This window comes from Myotis nattereri (assembly GCF_964212035.1).
Source record: "Myotis nattereri genome assembly, chromosome: 1".
In the NCBI taxonomy this organism is placed as follows: Eukaryota; Metazoa; Chordata; class Mammalia; order Chiroptera; family Vespertilionidae; genus Myotis; species Myotis nattereri.
The window spans coordinates 109,110,172-109,128,648 of NC_138075.1; the positions used below are offsets into that span (position 1 = coordinate 109,110,172).

The following is an 18,477-nucleotide window of genomic DNA, read 5'->3' on the forward strand; positions in this document are numbered from 1 at the left end:
GGGCCCTTTAAGAAGGTTGTTGGGGGGGGAGAAGCGGGGGATGGGGGGGTGGGGGGTGGGGACAGGCAGGGAGCCCGGTGAAATCCGAGTGCTGGTTGGGCTGCTGCTCCGCCCCCAGAGTTAAGTAGACTATGTGCACCGGGAGCCCCAGCCCACACCAGAAGAGCCGAGTTCTCTCAACTGGAGACTTTGGCGCTTAAGTCCGGCTGCCAGCCCGCTGCAATGCACACAGATCCTCAGCCCCGAATCCCAGCCCCTGCCCTGGCCTTGGCTTTGACCTTGGCTATGTTGGCAGAACCAGCATCTGCAGGTAAGTGAGGGACCTGAGACCCCAACCCAGACTGGCAGGAGCTGTGGAGGGTTCCTTAGATAGAGAAAAGGGATGGGCCCCAGAAGTGGCCTCCAGACTAGGAAACAAGGAGGCTGTGCTCCTGCCACCCCAGGCTGGGGTCTCTGGGAACTCCACCCAGGAGAGACGCTCTCCATCTCAGGGTTATATGGGCTCTGGTTTCCTGAGCTTGGCCCCAGAAAGGGATTGCCCAGGGCATGGCACTATGTAGGATTGTTCTCCATACCCAGTGGAGCCCCTTCAATGCTGTCTGAGCTCCCTGAGCCCAGTAGGCTTTCTGTGACCACACGGTGCCCAAAGGACACCCAGTGATGAAAAGTACCCCAGCCTCAGCCACCCAGGCCAGGAATGGGGAGTGCTGAAAAGCAAGAAATGGGGAGGGAGCTACCCTGCCCCACCCTATGCTGGGGGGATGGGGCACAGGCACCTCAGCCTCCACCTCCTCCAGCCTCCTCTGGTCTCCTCCAGCTGCCTCCCAGCTCAGTTCCTGCTCCTACTCCCCTTGTCCAGAGATGCATTTTCTGTCTGGCTTCTTCATCGCCACCTTCCTCCTGTCCTCATCCCCCTCCTGTCTTTTTCTCTCTCCTCTCTCCTCACTGAGAAGTCTTGATTGGTGACAGACAGGACCACCCACTCTTCAGCCTCCTAGAGGCAGGTCTGGTGCCTCTCCATATCCTGTGCTCCAACAGGGGCTTGTCCCTCAGACAGCTCTGGGTAACCCCTGACACACCTCCCTGTCCCAGGCATTGGTGGCTGACCCCAGCAGAGACTGGATGACAGTTTGCCTTCTGAAGGGTGCTAGGATGTGTCCCCTCTCAGTCACAATGCCAGAAATCCCACCACTGCAGCATTCTTCCTTCAGTGAAAGCATAAGAATTGTGGCCTCAGAACCCATCAGTCATTATACCCATGTATGAGTCAGTGCTTCAGCCTACAACTTTTGGGACCACTCCCAAGAGCAACTTTGAGCAGAGGAAGGACCTGAGTCTCCCTTCCATGGGCTCAGACCACTAAAAGGGAAATGAGTCAGGGGAGAACCCCACACATACTGGGTGAGTCAGAGCCAGATCCCCAGGCTTGCTACTCCCAGCGCCAGAGACTCCATCCTCCAAGGTCTCAGGGCCTGGGTGATGGGCAGGTCTCTAGAGAGATGGGATGTGGGCATCTGAGGTGACTGGGGAGGTTCACTCATGTAGCTCCACAGCCTCCAGCCAAGGGAAAGGTTCCAGCACCACCACTTCCTTAGCTTCAACTGAGAGCCTCTTTCAAAACCTCCTCAGCATCGACAATGTGCAGGTACCATGCTGGGCAGTGAGGAGTGCACAGAAATTTATAAGCTGAACTTGGTTTCATTCAGGAGCTAGAAAAGCAGATTAGAACTCAAACAGCAATTCCTGTCATGTCTGCAAAGATCCTGATAAAGGGTATGGAGAAAAGAAACCCAGAGGCAGCTGGGGCCAGGCAGAGGATGATCCGTGAGCCAGGGCTTGGAGGGTGTGAAAGGTCACACTCCAGGAAGGGGGTCCATGAACAATGGCCCTGAGGTGGTATGAGCAGAAGGATGTTGAGATAGAAAGGCCAGCAGCCTGGCTGAAAGACACATTTTGAGCAAGAGCTAGGAAAAGCAATTGCACTGGGGCCCAGAAACTTTAAATGGCAAAATGCAGCCCATTGCCTATGCCCTGCTGAGGAGCCAACAAAGGTTTTAGAGAGGAGATGACATGATGCCAATTGGGGCTTTATAACATTAAGCCAAACCCTGCCTTTAGGAAGGATTTGGAATTGGGTAGGGGTTGGGTGACCTGGTATCCTCTCCCCCTCCCAGGCAGAGTTCCTCTCCAAAAACCCATCTCTGTCACCACACCTAGTGAACTCCCTTTCCTGGTCTCTGCAGTAGGGACAGCCCCTGCCTGAGGAGGACGTCACTCCTACCACCCCTAGACACCCCTGGCCCCAAAGGCCCTCAAGGTACAAGAGTGAGGCACATTGGGCATCTAGGTCATGGGGCCTGAGAGTTGAGCACCCTTGGAAACCATCTGGTCCAGCCTTCCAATTGTACAGACAGGGAAACTGAGGCCCCAGGGAGGAAGCAAAGTGCCCTAAGTCCCACGGAGAAGCCCAGCTGCCAGGGAAGAGCCTCCAGTCCTGCTCTGAGGAAGTAAGTGTGGTATCCAACTCCTTCAGAGCACTGCGGGAGGCCCTCAGCAGAGTAACAAACATTGGGGAAGACTGGGTTTGAGCTGATGTGGAGATGACAGAATTGGAGGTCAGAGTGAACATAGAACGGGTGTAGCTGCCTTTGAAAGGTAGGTGAGGGGTTGAAGTGGAACTCAGGCAAGAGCCCCTGGCAGGGAGGGCTCCTGTGTAAACTTGATGGGGGCTCTGAACTAATGGGTCTGTCTTAGAGAGCATGGGGGGACCAGGTGCAAGGAACTCAACCAGGGCAGACTCCCTGGATGGTCTGGGGGGAACAGTCTCTGAGCCATGCACATACTAGCCTGAGCCTCAGGGCAGGGCAGAGGCTAGGGCAGCCGTGGGCAAACTATGGCCCGCGGGCCGGATCCGGCCCGTTTGAAATGAATAAAACTAAAAAAAAAAAAGACTGTACCCTTTTATGTAATGATGTTTACTTTGAATTTATATTAGTTCACACAAACACTCCATCCCTGCTTTTGTTCCGGCCCTCCGGTCCAGTTTAAGAACCCATTGTGGCCCTCGAATCAAAAAGTTTGCCCACCCCTGGACTAGGGCCTTCAGCCCAGACCACCCAGACTCTAGAAAAACTGTTTCAGAACCAAGTATAACTGAGCCCCCTCCCAATGTTTGTCTGCCTGCCTGCCTGGGCAGGATAAGAAGGGCCTTTCAGTACAGCCGCCTAGGGGGCCCAGACGGGGGCCAGGCCAGGTGGGCCAGGCCATTGGCGATGGCTAGGAGGAAGTGGGGCATGTGGAGAGTTCTCAGAGGTAGTATATAGGCTCAGTCTGGGAACTGGGCATGCTGCCCAGGAGGGGGCAGGCAGGGGAGGGGGAGTTGGAAATAACCCTGACATACACACTCATTGGTGCACACAGATGTGGGCTCGCACATGAGTACAGACAACCCGGCACACAGCCAGCTGCCCTCACAGACCTGGGTGGGTAGCTGCTACCAGGAGCCCAGGATGGCTGCTGCCTCCCTATCTGGGAATACAAGCCCCATATTTCACAGACCTGGGCTGGGTGATGACTGAGGGGGAAGGAGGTGAGGACAAGATGGAACCAGGGATGCTATGCTGAGCTGTGGCTCCTATTTGGTGCCAGGAGCAAATGAAGAAAGGGGCCTTTGGGTCCAGGACTTAAGCCTGCTCACTGCCTGGTCCCTCTGCTCCTCCACTGCCTGTCCCCCAGTTCCCGGTCCCATCCAGCTCCCCTTTTCCTTCCAACATGCCCCCTGCCCCAGCATATGTCTAGTTCTGTAGAGTCTTCTAGAGTTAGGACTCTTTCTCCAGGGGCAAATGTAGGTTGTGTTTCAGAAGTACTGTATTCATTGTTACTGAATGTGTAGGAGTCATCTTTTAATTAACTGAATTGGTATGAACAATTCTGTACTAGGATTTTCTCTGGGGTAGGAAATCCTAGTTCTTCCTGCTTCTCAGGAGAGTCCATAACTCCAAACAGGGGAGAGAATGGAGCTGTGTTATAATAGGGGTTCTACCTCCAGAGATACCCTGTGGGAAGGCTAATCATATTGCCATGAAGCCTCACAGCCCTGCAAGTCAAGGACATCCATGTTTTACAGATGAAGAAATGAGGCTCAAAGAACAGGAGGGACTGGCCTCAGGTCACTCTGGGCACACAGGCCATGGTGTTCTCACTCACCCCAACAATAGCTGGCTCTCCCATATAAAACCAGGTGGACAGCCACCACCAGGGCCCCCCAGCAGGGAAGAGAGACAGGTCATCAAGGGAGAGACAGCTCCCTGAGGCCCCCAGATCTCTGTTCCCATCCCCCCATGCCCCTCTAACACCCCACCTCTCCAAATCCTCTCCACTTTCTCATAGCATAAGCAAATCCTCTTCAAGAAAGCTCTGCACTCCTCCCCCAACAGCTGGAATGGCAAAGGAAATCACATTTGTCTCCGATGTAGGGGAGTGGCTCTGGGGCTGCCAGCAAGATGGCTTGGTGGCATGGCTCACCCATGTTCTGGACAGTGCTTATCCTGTTGACCATTCCTTCCTCCCACTCAACTCCTGCCCATGCCCTGCCCGCTTCCAGCCTTTGAAGGAGCTGGCTCTGCCAGGCCTCCTTCCACTGCTCATGCTAAACTGTTTCAGTGTGTGTCTCTCTCATGGCTTAACTGTCATGGTGTGTCAGCAAGACTGCCTCCCCTCCCAGACCTTACTGCAGAGACTGCTGATCTCAGGCCAGACCCCCATGGTTCACAAGGAAACCAGAACCCAGAGAGGGGCAACTATTTTCTCAGAGTCACACAGCAAGTCCTTAGCTGGGCAGGGTCTGGGCCTCTCTGCTCTTTGCCCTTATACCCTGGTCTAGATGTGGCTTTGCCCACAAGACCAGTAGCTCCCTGAGAGCAGACCGCCTATTTGCTATTCTCAGGGGTCTCCACTTCTTGCTGAGCACAGGACTGGACCCACAAAGGGGCATAGAGACCACTGAGTCAACCAGGGGTTTCCAGACTGTGCCCAGGGTGTTCCAGGGCTTTACATCCCCATATCTAGAAATACAGGATACATGCCCCACCCTAATCCATGCATAGCAGTTTCATGGATTAAACATTTATAAATTGAGGTTTTATTTTTGATAAAGTATTCTGTGGCTTTAAAAAACTAATAAATTGCTTTGAGTTAAAACATATTGAGAGCATAGGAGATTCAGACCAGATACAAGGAAGAACTTCCTGGCTTTCAGAGAATCCAAATCACGATTGTTACAAAGGACCCCTGGAAGTTGTCCTCCCCCAGGTGGACACAGTCTGGAGACCCAAAGGCAGGGAGCAGAACACAGTCCCAACTTCCTCCCAGCCAGGCCTGGGGGCCTGGCCTCTCATGCCCCAGCGTCCCATTCGTAACCCTCCTAGAGCCAAATGGGACATTCCTAAGCATCCAGGTAAGCAAGAGCCTCATGGTGCCACCTGCCTGTCCCTGCCTCAAATACCAGCCTCCACATTCAAAGTGATCCTGTGTCCCACAGCCTAACTGATGAACTAGGACAGCAGATAGTAACCCATAACCCCTAATACCTTTCCACCTTTGCCCAGCCGGTTCCCTACAACTGCTCTTCCCTTTTTCTCCCCATCCTTCAAGGCCCAGTTCCAACATCACCACCTCTGGGAGCCTTTCTAACCATTGATTGCTGAGGCCCACGGCCTGGTCTGCCCTCCTCTTGGCCCCCACCTTGCATCTCTATGAGCTCACAAGCCTTTCTTCCCCTATCTTCATCTGGCCTCTGCCCCAGGTGCATGACCTCCATCATTGCACCCAGTGGGAGCATGGGCACGCACACATACCGTGTTGCTCAGCAGCCTGGCTTAGAGCCTAGCAAGGAGAGTGTCTAGCCCCTGAGACAGAAGTCCTGGGGGAAGTCCCCAACTCAGGACACACAGCCCCAGCTCCACCACCAGAGCAAGGCCTCTGGCCTGAGACAGGCTGCTCTCTGGGGACATAGAGGGGGCTGGGAAGAGGAGACCAACTTCCGTTCCCACCTAAGAGCAACTCCTCCCCCACTCACATTTCAGGAGGGCCAACTATAAATATCAGTGGGCCCTGGATGCTGATTCCCACGACACCAACCCCTCCCTGCCCCCTTCCCTCATGCACATTGGCTGGGACCAACCCCGCACTTCTGCAGCTTTAGGCCAGTCAGCAGGCAGGCCTCAGGCACACACACACACACACACACACACACACACACTTCCACAGTGGTCAGGAAAGGAACAAATCACCCTTTTGGGTGCTTTGAGCTCCCTTTCCACTCTCAGTTCTGACTCAGGCCCAACCTCTCCCCACTGTGAGTCCTTAGCTCTGGGAACCTCTACAGGCTGGGGGATGAAGGAGGCAGGAACATAATGGTAAAGAACACAGTATTAGAGAGTCTAGAATTTAATTACAGCCCTACCACTGGATGCATGACCTTGGGCAAGTGACTTGGCCTTTCTGAGCCTCAGTTTTCTCCTCTCTAAAATGGATAAATAATTCCTACTTCTTCTGTTCATCAAGGATGAAAGCCCTTTACCTAGAATAGGAATCTGCTCCTGAGGTTGCTGTCACTCTATTTCCATCTCCTTCGGGAATGGGGGCAGCCCCAGCAAGATGGGGGATCCTGCTTAGGAATCTTTCAGAAAGGTCCCCAGGTTGGGTATTGGATATGGGGGCCCTGTGAGAGGGTCTGTGTGGGATAAAGTGACATAGAAAAGAGGAGGTAGGCTCCAAAGGGAGCTGTCAGCCAGCCACTGACAGCCTGCCCAGGGGGAAGGGAGTCTGCATCTGACTGACCCTCTTGGCTGAGACCTACACACCCTTCCCACTGTGAGGAGAAGCAGGACAACCCCTCCCAGCCCTGACCCAAATCCTAATAGTCCCTTAGATGGATATCACTGAGCCAGAGTGCCATATAATCAACGTGTGCTTAACAGATGACCAAATGACACTCAGACCTGCCCAAAAGCAGATGAGCTGGGACAAAGAGAGGACAGGAACCAGCACCTCCTACATGACAGGGAGCCTAACCGCCTTTCTCTTCATTTGCCCACCCCTCAGGGGCCTCTCCAGAGGTAGGAGCAAAAGTCCAGGGCCATGAGATGGTTCAACTGCCAGAGTTCCCATGGAGATATTACCACCACTCATATGTGGCAGTGGCTGCATAGTGAAGAGCAAAATGAAAACTGAGGGAGTGGGGGATCCTCTCTGCCCTGGGCTGCTTGGAGCCATTGGGATGTTGGTGATGAGTCCCTGTATGTGTGAGATCAGGGTTGGTAGAGGTGAGGGGAAGTGAGTTTCAGGAAATGAGCAGCTGAGGAGGTTGGGGGTGTCACTGGAGAGACACTCTGGATAATAAACTAGCCAGAGCCTGGGCCCCCAGCTTAAAATCCCACTGTGTGGGCATCCTCTGCCTTCACCCTCATAGGGGTAACTCTTCTCAACAGACCTTTGGGCAGATCCCAGCTAGCTCCCCGGATATGAGCTAATAGCTAATAAAATCCAGGCCCCAGCTGCTAGCTGAGACTCTACTTCTGGGCATCTGGTGCCCACATGCTTCCAGCCACCCATTTGGAGCCCAGCTGAGCCCCTCCAGGCGCAGGTACAGTTGTTCCCCTTATCCATGGGGGATATGTTCCAAGACCCCGAGTGGATACCTGAAACCTCAGATAGTTCTGAGTCGTATACATACTATGTTCTCTCCTAAACAGGCACACCTAGTTTTATTGTGCTTCACAGATATTGCTTTTTTTTTTTTTTACAAATTGAATGTTTGTGGCAACCCTTTGTCAAACAAATCTATTGGTGCCATTTTCATATTATGGATAGCATTTTTAGCAATAAAGTATTTTTTAATTTTTATTAGAATATTGAAGAAGGAGGGAGGGAGGGAGGGAGAGAGAGAGAGGCGGGGGGGGAGAGAGAAACATCGATGTGAGAGAGATACATCGATCAGTTGCCTCCCACACACTCCCAGACTGGAGATTGAACCCAAAGCCTAGGTATATGCCCTGACCAGGAATTGAACCCATGACATCCAGTTCATCAGACAATACTCCAACCAACTGAGTCACACTGGCCAGGGCAGCAATAAAGTATTTTTAATTAAGGTATGTACATTGGTCTTTTTAGACATAGTGCTATTGCACACTTAATAGACTACAGTATAGTGTAAACATAACCTTTATATGCACTGGGAAACCAAAAAAATTGTGTTTTTCACTTTATTGCAAAGTTCGCTTCATTCTTGTGGTATGGATTCAAACCCTCAATATCTCCAAGGTATGCTTATACATTTTCACTTAAAGGAAGCAATTCACGCCTTCTTTTTGGCATATCTAAATTACCAGCATCACTAGTCTTGCACTTTGGGGCCATTAGTAAAATAAGGATTACTTAAACAAAACAGCCGATCTTATCTGATCATTGAGCCAGCTACTAAGTGATAAAGAGGTGGGGGGCACATACAGTGTGGAGAGATGCTGGACAAAGTGATGATCCATCACACTATTCAGAATGGTACACAATTTAAAACTTATGAATTATTTCTGGAATTTCCATTTAATATTTTCAGACCATGGTTTACCATGAAACCACAGAAAGCAAAACCACGAATAAGGGGGTACTTCTGTACTCAGATGGGAGCCTGTCCCTTCAACTGTTGACAGCCCTGGGGAAGGGGAGAAGTTGTAGGGACCTGGGTGGCCTTAGTCAGACTTCTGTTCCTCTCTGGGTCTCTGTGTAGGATCTTCATCCTTCAAGGTCAATTCTAAAATTCTGAGCTCAAGCCTCTTAGGAACAGGACAAGAGACTCTGCTTCTGTCCAGACAGAGCCAGATGCTTGTTCTGGGCCACATAACAAGGTAGGCTGGGCCTGGGACAGGACTGAGAGGCAGCCCAGCCTGCCAGAGCTCCCAGGCATTGGGAAACCGATTTTCTCTGTAGCACAAAGCCCTGGGGCTCTCCTGGAATGAGAGTAGCAGCTTCTCTCCATCCCCACTTCCCATCTTACACCCTCTGACTCCAGCCCCACCCTGCCAAAAATAAACCCAGACCACCCCGTCTTGTACCAGCTAGACCCACCCAGCCCCTCCAGAGGCAGCTGAGTCACCGCTTGGAGCTGCTTCTTTTTTTAACTGTCTGAGTCACCAGTGTGGCTAAGTCTCCATGACACATACCTCAGGCTGCAGCCCCCAAAGGTCCAAATGAGGGAGGAGTCAGAATAGAGGCTGGCAGCAGGTGTGAGTTCAGGCTAGGGCCTCCAGGCCTGAGGAACTCACCCCCTAGCAATCCAGAGCCCAGACCTGCCCCTAATGATCCTGTCATTACCCTGCCCCATCTGCCAGGACAGTCCTTTAGGGATTTTGGTGACAAAGCCCATCTGCATCGGCCCTGCTTCCACAGCATATTGCCAGGAACAGAGGGTCTCCAGGCAATGGATGGAAAACAGCCCAAGGTCTGGTGAGCCCTGCAGGGTAGGAGTGAGCATGGCTTGGCTTTCTGAGCTGAAGGATACAGAGATGTTCAATTCCTGCCTTTCCTCACTGGATCCAACTCAGACTGTGACCACTCTGCCCAGAGCACCAGGAAGACTTTTTGTGGGACAGAAGCCCCCACTTCAAACCTTTCCTTGCTCTCTCTATGTCCCTTCCACAGAACCAACTGAGCTGCCGAACTTTCCCCCATCCCTGTCTCTCTCTCTGCCTCTGTCAGCCCCATCTCTCTGGCCTTGCTCTGTTCTTCCTTTACCCAGTTGTGGTGGCAGTCCAAAGTGCTCCCTCTGAGGCTGGCACCTCCACAGGTTCTTCTCTGCCTTCCCAGTAGACATGACACACCTCACCTCCACCCATTCCCACAGAGACTCTGAGCTCCAGGGACCAATTCAAAGAAAAAGTTTCCATCTCCCTCAACCAAGTCCCCTCCTTCCCCTGTCCAAAAACACAGCTATATCCTGTCCCAGGGAGTGTCAAGATCCCACAGGCACTTCCTTAGCAGCTAAGAAAGTGGGAGGGGGGAGGACGGGGCCTTGGAGGCCCCTTTCCTCCTCCCCGCCTTTCCCCCGCCTGTTTGGAGCCTGCACAGCCTCAAACCCCATCTATCTCCTGTCTGTGCTATGGACTCCAGCTATAAATAGGGACTCTGATTCTATTTTCTTTAAAAACAAGCACCAGACTCTGTTACCACAGGCCCAGAAAAGCACTCCCTGGCTGGGGCAGGGTGGGGACATTGTGTGCAGGCCCCTGCCTCTGGTTACTGGGGCCCTAAAAGACAAAGGGGGACTAGAAAGAAGCCTGGAGGTGAGACAGGTTGGGTAGAGCTGGTCAAGCCCCCAGGTGCCATCCTTACCAGCAGTCCACTAGGGAATATGGCTGCCCCTCTCATCCTCCTGGGCCCGTCCTCCTTTCTTCCCATCTCCCTTCACCAAGCAGCCAGTCTTATCCCAAGACTCATAGTGTTCATGGAGAGAAGTGACAGTGACACAACTCCCCAAGCCACAGTGGAGTGTCTTTGCACCCCCAATGCAGAGGAGCTTTGGGCTGTGGGGAAGGATGAGGAGAACTTTTATGAAGGAGCATGAGGGCATTTCACAGGCAGAGAAAGAAGAGCTCACCACGTAGAAGACCTTGAGCAGAGGCTGGGAGTAAGAACCTGACAAGTATGGATGGAAAACAGCCCAAGGTCTGGTAAGGGTGGCACGTGGGGTGTTCAAGGGAGGTGCACAGGAAAGCCTGTGGATCAGGAGCAAGGTCACCCAGCACCCCACATCAGTGCTGCACTAGGGGGTTGAGGTTTGATCATGGGGCAATGGGAAGCCATCAAAGTCTTCCAGGCAAAGAAGGATGATGGAGTGACTTTCATTTTAGGTTAACTGTGGCTGCTATTAGCAAAACAAGGCAGAAAATTTATTAAGCCGGGCAATTGATGGTGGCCATCTGCTTTGCAGGATAGCACAGAGGAGCAAGAGGGGGAGTTGAATTTGAAGGAGAATTTAAGAGTAGGATGGGTGTCCATAAGGAGGGAGGAGAAAGAATGTCTGAAACAACTTTTAGATTTCTGCCTAGCAGTGGGTGGGTGGTGGGACCTTCACTGGATGGGAGCAGAGATGACACTGACTCTGGCTTGAGATGGGTGGGCTTGGGGGTTCCTAGGGTTGTTTCTGGTGTAGATGTCTACAGGTCATTGGCAGTGCCAGAGACAGAGATTGGGTACCATAGCAAAGAGGTGGTACCTGAGGCCAGGAAAGAGAGATGGACTAGAGAATGTGGTAGTATGGGCACAGCTTGGAGGTACTGATAGGCTAGAGGGGTTACAGAATTAGTGAGCATGCTAGGTAGGGACCTATGCCAAGAGGATTCAGGCCTGTCGTGGGGGGACTCAGTCTGGGGATCTCTGGGGTACCTGGTTGGCACAGAGGCCACTAGCAAGGACACTTAGGTTACCTGGTCCACCCTCACAGGTCACACCCTCCTGGCAGCACACCACCAGTATGAGAGCTTGCTGTTCTGCCTATCGGCTGTCAGCTCTGCCAATAGAAAATCCCTCATTTGAGCCAAATGCTTCCTCATTTAATCTTTGTATTCCCTTAAGTGCTGGTACTTCCTCTGTCAGTACATGTGTCTAGTCCTCCTGGATGATAGATGCCCTAGGCACAGGACACAGGCTCTGGGCCCTGTTCTCAAGAATTTCCAGTCTGGTCAGGCCTGTCATCCCTTAGGCCAGAGGTGAATTCTGCTGTATCCACTGTAGTGACCACACCTCTCCACCAGCAGTTCCTCTTGGGCTGGGCTAGGCTGATCTGGCCAGGGCTTAGGTGTATGTGTCAGTCTCCACACCTAAGTCCCTTTTCACAGATGGGAAAACTGAGGCCAGAGAGGGTATGGCAGCATGTGGCTCTGAGTACAGTGTGTGTGTGGGTTCCTGACCCAAGCCTCTGCTTCCCCCAGGTCTCCTGGACATGGAACCTCTGTCTGTGGGGTCATCCTACCTCCCTTCCCTATATTTCAGATGGGAGGACTAAGGCAAAGATAGTGGTGTCTTCTCTAAGGCACATAGCCTATTGAGCACAAGTTGGTCAAGTTGGTCCAGACCTCTGTCTGGCTTCCACTGTTCCCCCATCCCAGCTAACACTCACTGTCTCCAAGCCGTCTGCCAGGCTCAGAAAAGCCCTGAGGCACCTCTCCAACAGCCTTCCCTCAGTGATTTCTCATCCCAGAGCAGAAAGGATTCTGACAGAAGGGATGGCCCCTCAGCCTCCTGAAGGCAGGCTTCTCACCCTGGGTGGAAACCACACCTCCCACCTCTCCAGCCTCTTCCATGACCTCTAAGACCTCTATGGGCTGGTGGATCAGAGAGGGACCTTCTTCAGTGCTGACTCACTTATCACTATTTTCTGGAACGTGTCATCCTCAGCCAGCCCTGAAGACCCAAAGCCAGACCCCAGCCAGCCATGCTGGGAGAGGCCAGCTGCCAAACCATGCTCTCCCCTTCCCTCACCCCCTCCCCCCTCCACCCCCCCCCCCCCCCCCCGCAACCCTGAAAGAGGGAGTCTTAAGGACAGGAAGGGAAAAAGTGTGTCTTCCCCAGGCAGGGGGCCAGTTCTCACACTCAGGCAGATGCTCCACTTCTAAGTCACACATAGCAATCAACACCCCCTTCTATGTGCATACCCCACCCTGACACCTACAGTACCAGGCTCAGGAAGCACACCAACAAGGTCTTGAATCCCATTCCATGGCTGCTCTTTATGCCCTAGCACAGGTAACTATCTTCTTTGCCTCAGTTTTCACACTTGTAAAATGAGAGCAATCTCACGGGGACCCTGCTGGACGTGAGGGCTGGACAGGCCAGATGCCAGGCAAGCTCCTTCACTCTTTCTTCTCTCCAGAGCCCCTACCTCAGCCTGGTCAACTGAGATGAGGGACCCATATTCCCTCCAGGGCCAGGAAAGCTAGGGGAAAGGGAATATGGATGAGGGCCTAGAAATCCTCCCTTTATAAGGAGGAAAATCACAGGACAAGAAAAGGCCTTTCTGAATTGCTTCAAGCCACAGAAGCCCCACCCCTTCATGTTCTGGCTTGGAGAACAGCAGGCTTCCACAAAGACTCCACTGAGGGCCCTGCTTCCTCCTGCCCCAGCCTTCCAGCCTGGGTGGACTCTGGGCTGCTTCTTCCAGCAAAACCTTTCATTTTCTCTCCCACTTCCTCTGTGTCCCACATGGCCCCAGGGTAGGAACACATGGCTGGGAGCCCAGGGCACCAAGTCTGCCTGATCAGTGTCTGTGAACCAATCTCTGTATCTTACTCCACTAGTCCCCTGCTTCCTCCCCAGAGGCACTCACCTTCCAGAGGGGTTCCTAAATTGGACATGTTCCTCAGTGTATGGCCCTTGGTATGGGTGGCCTCCAGGTACTTGGTTAGAAGACCAGTAGCTGAGGCCAGTGACCAGGGTCAGGGCTCAGCCAATAACTGAGGAAGCCATTGTCCTGCCCTGTACTCCTTGGCAACCAAACACAAGGTCAAGTACCCTGAGAGTGAGTCTTGTGGTCAAGCGTTCTCCAAGTGAGGAGGAATGGGGACCACAGCTGAGGTCTCTGTAGTGTTGAGATGTAAAGATAGGGGTTTGCCCACAAGTACAGGAGCCTCTCCAACAGCCTGCTCTCAGTGATTCCCACACTCTGTATACTGGGACAAGCTGTTGTCTCCTGAGAGGAACAGGAATGGCCGCTGTTTTAAGTTCCCCATGACTTTGAACTAATCTACTGTTGTTCCTATGTCCGTGCCTTGAGGGTGCTTGAATGGCCCTGGGTTATGGACTCCATCTGGAACCAAGGACACAGGTAGTAAGCACTGAGGGTGCCAGGTGCATGAGCATCTTCCAGGCAGCCAGCCCTGGCAGGTCCAGTATTCAGAGACAGGCTGGGCCCACCACACCAAATCCTCTCTTGTTCTGCACTCACTTCCACCACTACCCACTGTGCAAGGGTTAGGGTCTGCACTGCTCCATGGGACTGAGTTCTCATACCAGTACATTTTCTCTCCCAGCTCTGCAATGGGAGGGAGCAGCATAGGGAATATCAGCCCCATCAGGTTCTAAATCAGAGGGAACTTCCCTACCCCAGCCTCATTAGAGGTTCCCTGGCTTGGGCAGCAGAATACTGGGGATCTGGCTTGAGGTGACCTCAGGGAGGGCCCAGCTACAGGGGAAGGACACCTGGCCCATCCCTGCTCTCACACAGGGCCATTCACAAACACACCCATGAAGACAAAGGACCCTTCACCCTTGCTTTGGCACTCTCAGAATACCCCACTCTTCAGAATCCCCAGGGGGAATCTCCCAGCCTCAGCCTCTCCCTACCCTGAATCTGGAACCAGGATTTGTCACCCATAGTGGAAGAGTACAGCTTCACCTAGAGCAGGATCCCCTCTGTCTCCAACTGGCTTGCGGGTTGTCCCCTCCTCATCCTCCTTGCTCCTGTCCACAGCAGCAGGCTCACTGCCGATATCCTGCCTTCTCCAACTCTCTTGGGTTTTTCTTTCCCCATCTCCCTCAGGCCTCAGTCTGGATCCCTGAATTCAGTCTTTGTGGAGGAAGGGTCTTTATTTTCCATTCTCAGGTGTGGTTTTGTTTTGTTTTCATTGTTAATCCTCACTTGAGGATATTTTTCCATTGACTTTTAGAGAGTGGAAAGGGGGAGACAGAGAGAGACGCATCATCTGGTTTCCTCCCACATGCAAGGCCGGGATCGAGCCTGCAACCGAGGTATGTGTCTTTGACCAGAATCGAACCCTTCAAGTCTGCAGGACAATGCTCTATCCACTGAGCCAAACTTGCTAGGGCCCATTCTCAGTTTTAATATCTTTCTCAGGCTTTCTGTCTTTCCTAGGTTGGTTCTCCCTCTACATCCCTATCATTTCAGTATTGTATTTGTGGATGAATGAATATGGTTCTGCCTTCTCTCACCATCCATCTCTCAGCTCCTGCTCTGTCTCTGTACCAATAAGTCCTTCCTCAACAACACATGTCCAGGTCTCCCACCACCCACACTTGACTGTGCGCCTAGGCACTCCCCACTGGCCATCCTGCCCAGCAGCTCTCAGCTCCCAAACTTTCTCCCTTATAAAGTCAGACAGCAGCAAACACCCAGGAATGCTGCTGCTGCCCATGACGCATGCTGGCTGTGGGGCTGCCTGGCTTCCCCCAAGCGACCAGGAATGTGGCAGGAGCAGGCACAAGGGATCAATTGCCAGGGAGGCGTGAGGTGGGGGTGGGGGTGCCCAGACAGGTGGCAGGGCCAGCACTGAAGGCTTTCTGCTTTTCTCTGTCAAATTGCTTCTCCTCTGGGGCCTCGGGTGTTCAAAGAAATGGAAGCCAAGTCCCCCTACTGCAGGCAGGGCTACAGAGAATTTTGTGGTCCCCACAACCCAGGAAGTGGGAACCAGGCTGAGAAGGCAAGAGGCCCCAGGCCAGACTCTTTAGACTGTTCTGGAGCAGGGGTGATGTTCCCAGATACAACCAGGATGGGGCAAAGGGAAGAGGGGAGGCAAAGGCTAAGACAGGGAGAGATGAGGGAAAACAGGCAGAGACAGGCAGCAGGGTGGCTGAAGAGCCAGGACAGAGATAAGGAGAGATGGGACAGACAGAGAGAGAGACAGTCTGGCTAGCCTGTTCCTAAGGACTCAGAAGGAGCAGGGTCTGCAGCAGCCCACACCCCCCCATCCCCATGCCCGACTGGAAAGGCACCATACTTGAAACCTGTCCCTAGCCTGGGAAATGGTCGACAGCCTGATGTGCACATACTCTGCCCCTTGTCACAAGAGCCTATTGACAGGCAGACACTTGGGCATCACCATGGAAGTAAGCCTCAGGTTTAGGATCCTCCCCCCCACTCCCTGCAGAGCAGGAGCCAGGTTCCCATTCATAAATGTCCCAGGAGTGCCCCCAGGGAGCCAGAAGATGCCCACATAACCTGTGCCCTGCTAGAGGGTGGCTTGCTAGGGTCCCTTGGCCTAGGCTTCATCTCCCCGTGTGAGAAGGGGCTTGGTAGGGAAGGACACAAGCTCTTTCTGTGCTCCTAGCCCTTGTCTCAGGAAGAGGAATGGAGCTGCCCAGCCCTGGGCACAGACAGCAGTGCCCTATTCATGGGCAGGAAGGGTGGGATGTTATGGGCCTTCTCCACCTTCAGTAAACCTCTTAGAATCTAAGACTTAGATGGATGGGCGCCAAGGAGGAGGGGCAGAAAGCCTCCAGGAACACAGGGCCCCTTTCACAGAGCCAGGCCCAGCCAAGTCATTGTGGGTGGGCACTGAGGGGCAAGACAGGCCTAGGCACAATCACTGTTCTGTCCTGGCAGCTCCCAGCACACACACACACACACACACACACGCACGCACACACGCACATGCACAAACATGCAGCCTTATGCAAATCCAAAACATACCCCCAGCAGCCACCCACACACTTGCACACACATGCAAATACACATCTGTATTACTCTGGACACTCACCTATCTTCCTTCTTCTAGGCAGAGAAACTCATACATATAGGATTCTTCTTGCTCCTTCACTTATCCCCCTGACCCTGTGGAGCATCCTGCTCCCACCATTCTGAAAGCTTGGCACCACTCCGGCAGCCCACAGCATGAACCCTCTGCACACCCATATTAGAGAGCAAACCTCTGGAGGGGGGAGGGACCTCCAGGAATAATTCCAACAAACAGGAGGAGGAAGGATTGGAAGGAGTGCTCATTTTACAAAATGGTGACCAGGAGGCCTCCTGTACAGCGCACACTGGGGATCAAGCCTCCAACCCTAGCATGGGCCCTTCTCCAGCTGCTGCAGGCCTGAGCTGGTATTTTGATGAATCATGGGTCTTCTTGACCCAAGAGAATCAAGGGGAGGTCTCCAGACATTTCTAATTCCTCCTCTCCTCCCGGATCACCCAAATCCCCAGCAGTCACTAAGCCCAATTTAGTCATGTTACCTTTCCTTCTACTCTCCTCTGTCTTCAACATTCTGGAGCCTATATATTCCTGCTGGTCTCTCACTTGTCCTTGTCCTTGCTTCCCATTCCCCTTCCTCTCTGCTCCTCTACGCCACCTTTATCTCCCCCAGGAAGCCCTTGGGGATTGACTTCTAGCTCATTACTTCTTTATCCTGTACCACCTATTCATTCAAATTCCCTCTCCAACTGCCCCCTCCCCAGGACAGAGATTCTAGGTTCTTGCATCTGCAGCCATCAGAGACAGTAAGGGGCAGAAGAAGAACAGAAAGTAGAGGCAGTGAGGTGGGGGGTGGCGGGGGGACTGTCAGAGTTTCCAAAACCCTGGCCAGCAAGGCCTCAGAAGCCTCTGTTGGGTGGAGGGGCTGCCTGGCCTGTGAACTCCCAGCATAGCACAAGGCTGCTGTGTGAGCCTTTCCCTGCCTGGCCCCATTGGAAACAGCAGGGTCCAGCCCCTCAATGAGCCCATTCAGACTCCAGCCCTCTGGAAAGTACCTCTACTAGTACATCCTGCTGCCCTCCCACTTGGGCTTGGAGAACCAGGCCAAACTGGCTGCTGGGAGGGCACTGGAGGCAGGTTGGTTAGAGCCAGCCATCTATTTCAATTCCTGCTTAATCCAGAGCCCTGACCTTGATCATGCCCCAGCAGATTTATTTATTTTTAATATATTTTTATTGATTTCAGAAAGGAAGGGAGAGGGAGAGAGAGATGGAAACATCAATGATGAGAGAGAATCATTAATCAGCTGCCTCCTACATGCCCCACACTGGGGATTGAGCCTACAACCCTAGTATGTGCCCTGATCAGGAATCAAACCATGATCGCCTGGCCAATGCTCAACCATTGAGACTGGCCAGGCCCCAACAGATTTATATCCACCTTTAGCAAAAGGGAGTACCGATGGGTGTTTGGGTTCATTCCCACACAGGGGAGAGAACTGGGCCCTCTCTCTGTGGGTGGTAGGCAGGTAAATGTTCAGCAACAGGTTCTCTGAGAGAGAGTGAGCCCTGATTTGTGGTTTTGGCCTCGTTACATCATGTTATAAATATTCTCACCATGCAACATCACCTGGCTAACAATATCCCTAAAAATTTACAACCAGCTATTGCCAGCTGCTATGAGCGCTGGCCTACCACCATGCTGGCCCTGTTCTGCAAGGGCCACGTGCCCCAACCTCTGCAGCTGTGTGTGCACTCAGTGTAGTATGCTGCATTTTGTTATTAAGAATCAATGTCCTTGCAGGTAAGTTACCCACAGGTCCCCTGACCTGTCCCTTACCAGCACCAAGGTCTGTTGGCCTTGCTGGGCTTACTGGGCCACGTTCTCAGGTGGTTTTGAAGTTCTTATTTGACTCCTTTACCTACCCAATCAAAGGCTCCTGTGTTTCCAGCAAGTGCCAGCAAAGGAGATGACTATAAGGATTGTAAGCTCAGCC

General features: G+C 52.8%; 1 protein-coding gene across 1 annotated transcript in view; it reads left to right on the forward strand.

Annotated features, from left to right (window-relative positions):
* Positions 1-222: 222 nt before the first annotated feature.
* Positions 223-18,477, forward strand: part of CSPG4 (chondroitin sulfate proteoglycan 4) — a gene marked incomplete at both ends in the record, with an annotated part of 34,952 nt that continues 16,697 nt past the window's right edge. Inside the window, one exon of the mRNA XM_081107664.1 lies at positions 223-310. Within this exon, the coding sequence (XP_080963790.1) occupies positions 223-310 (88 nt within the window). The remainder of the gene's footprint in view (positions 311-18,477) is intronic.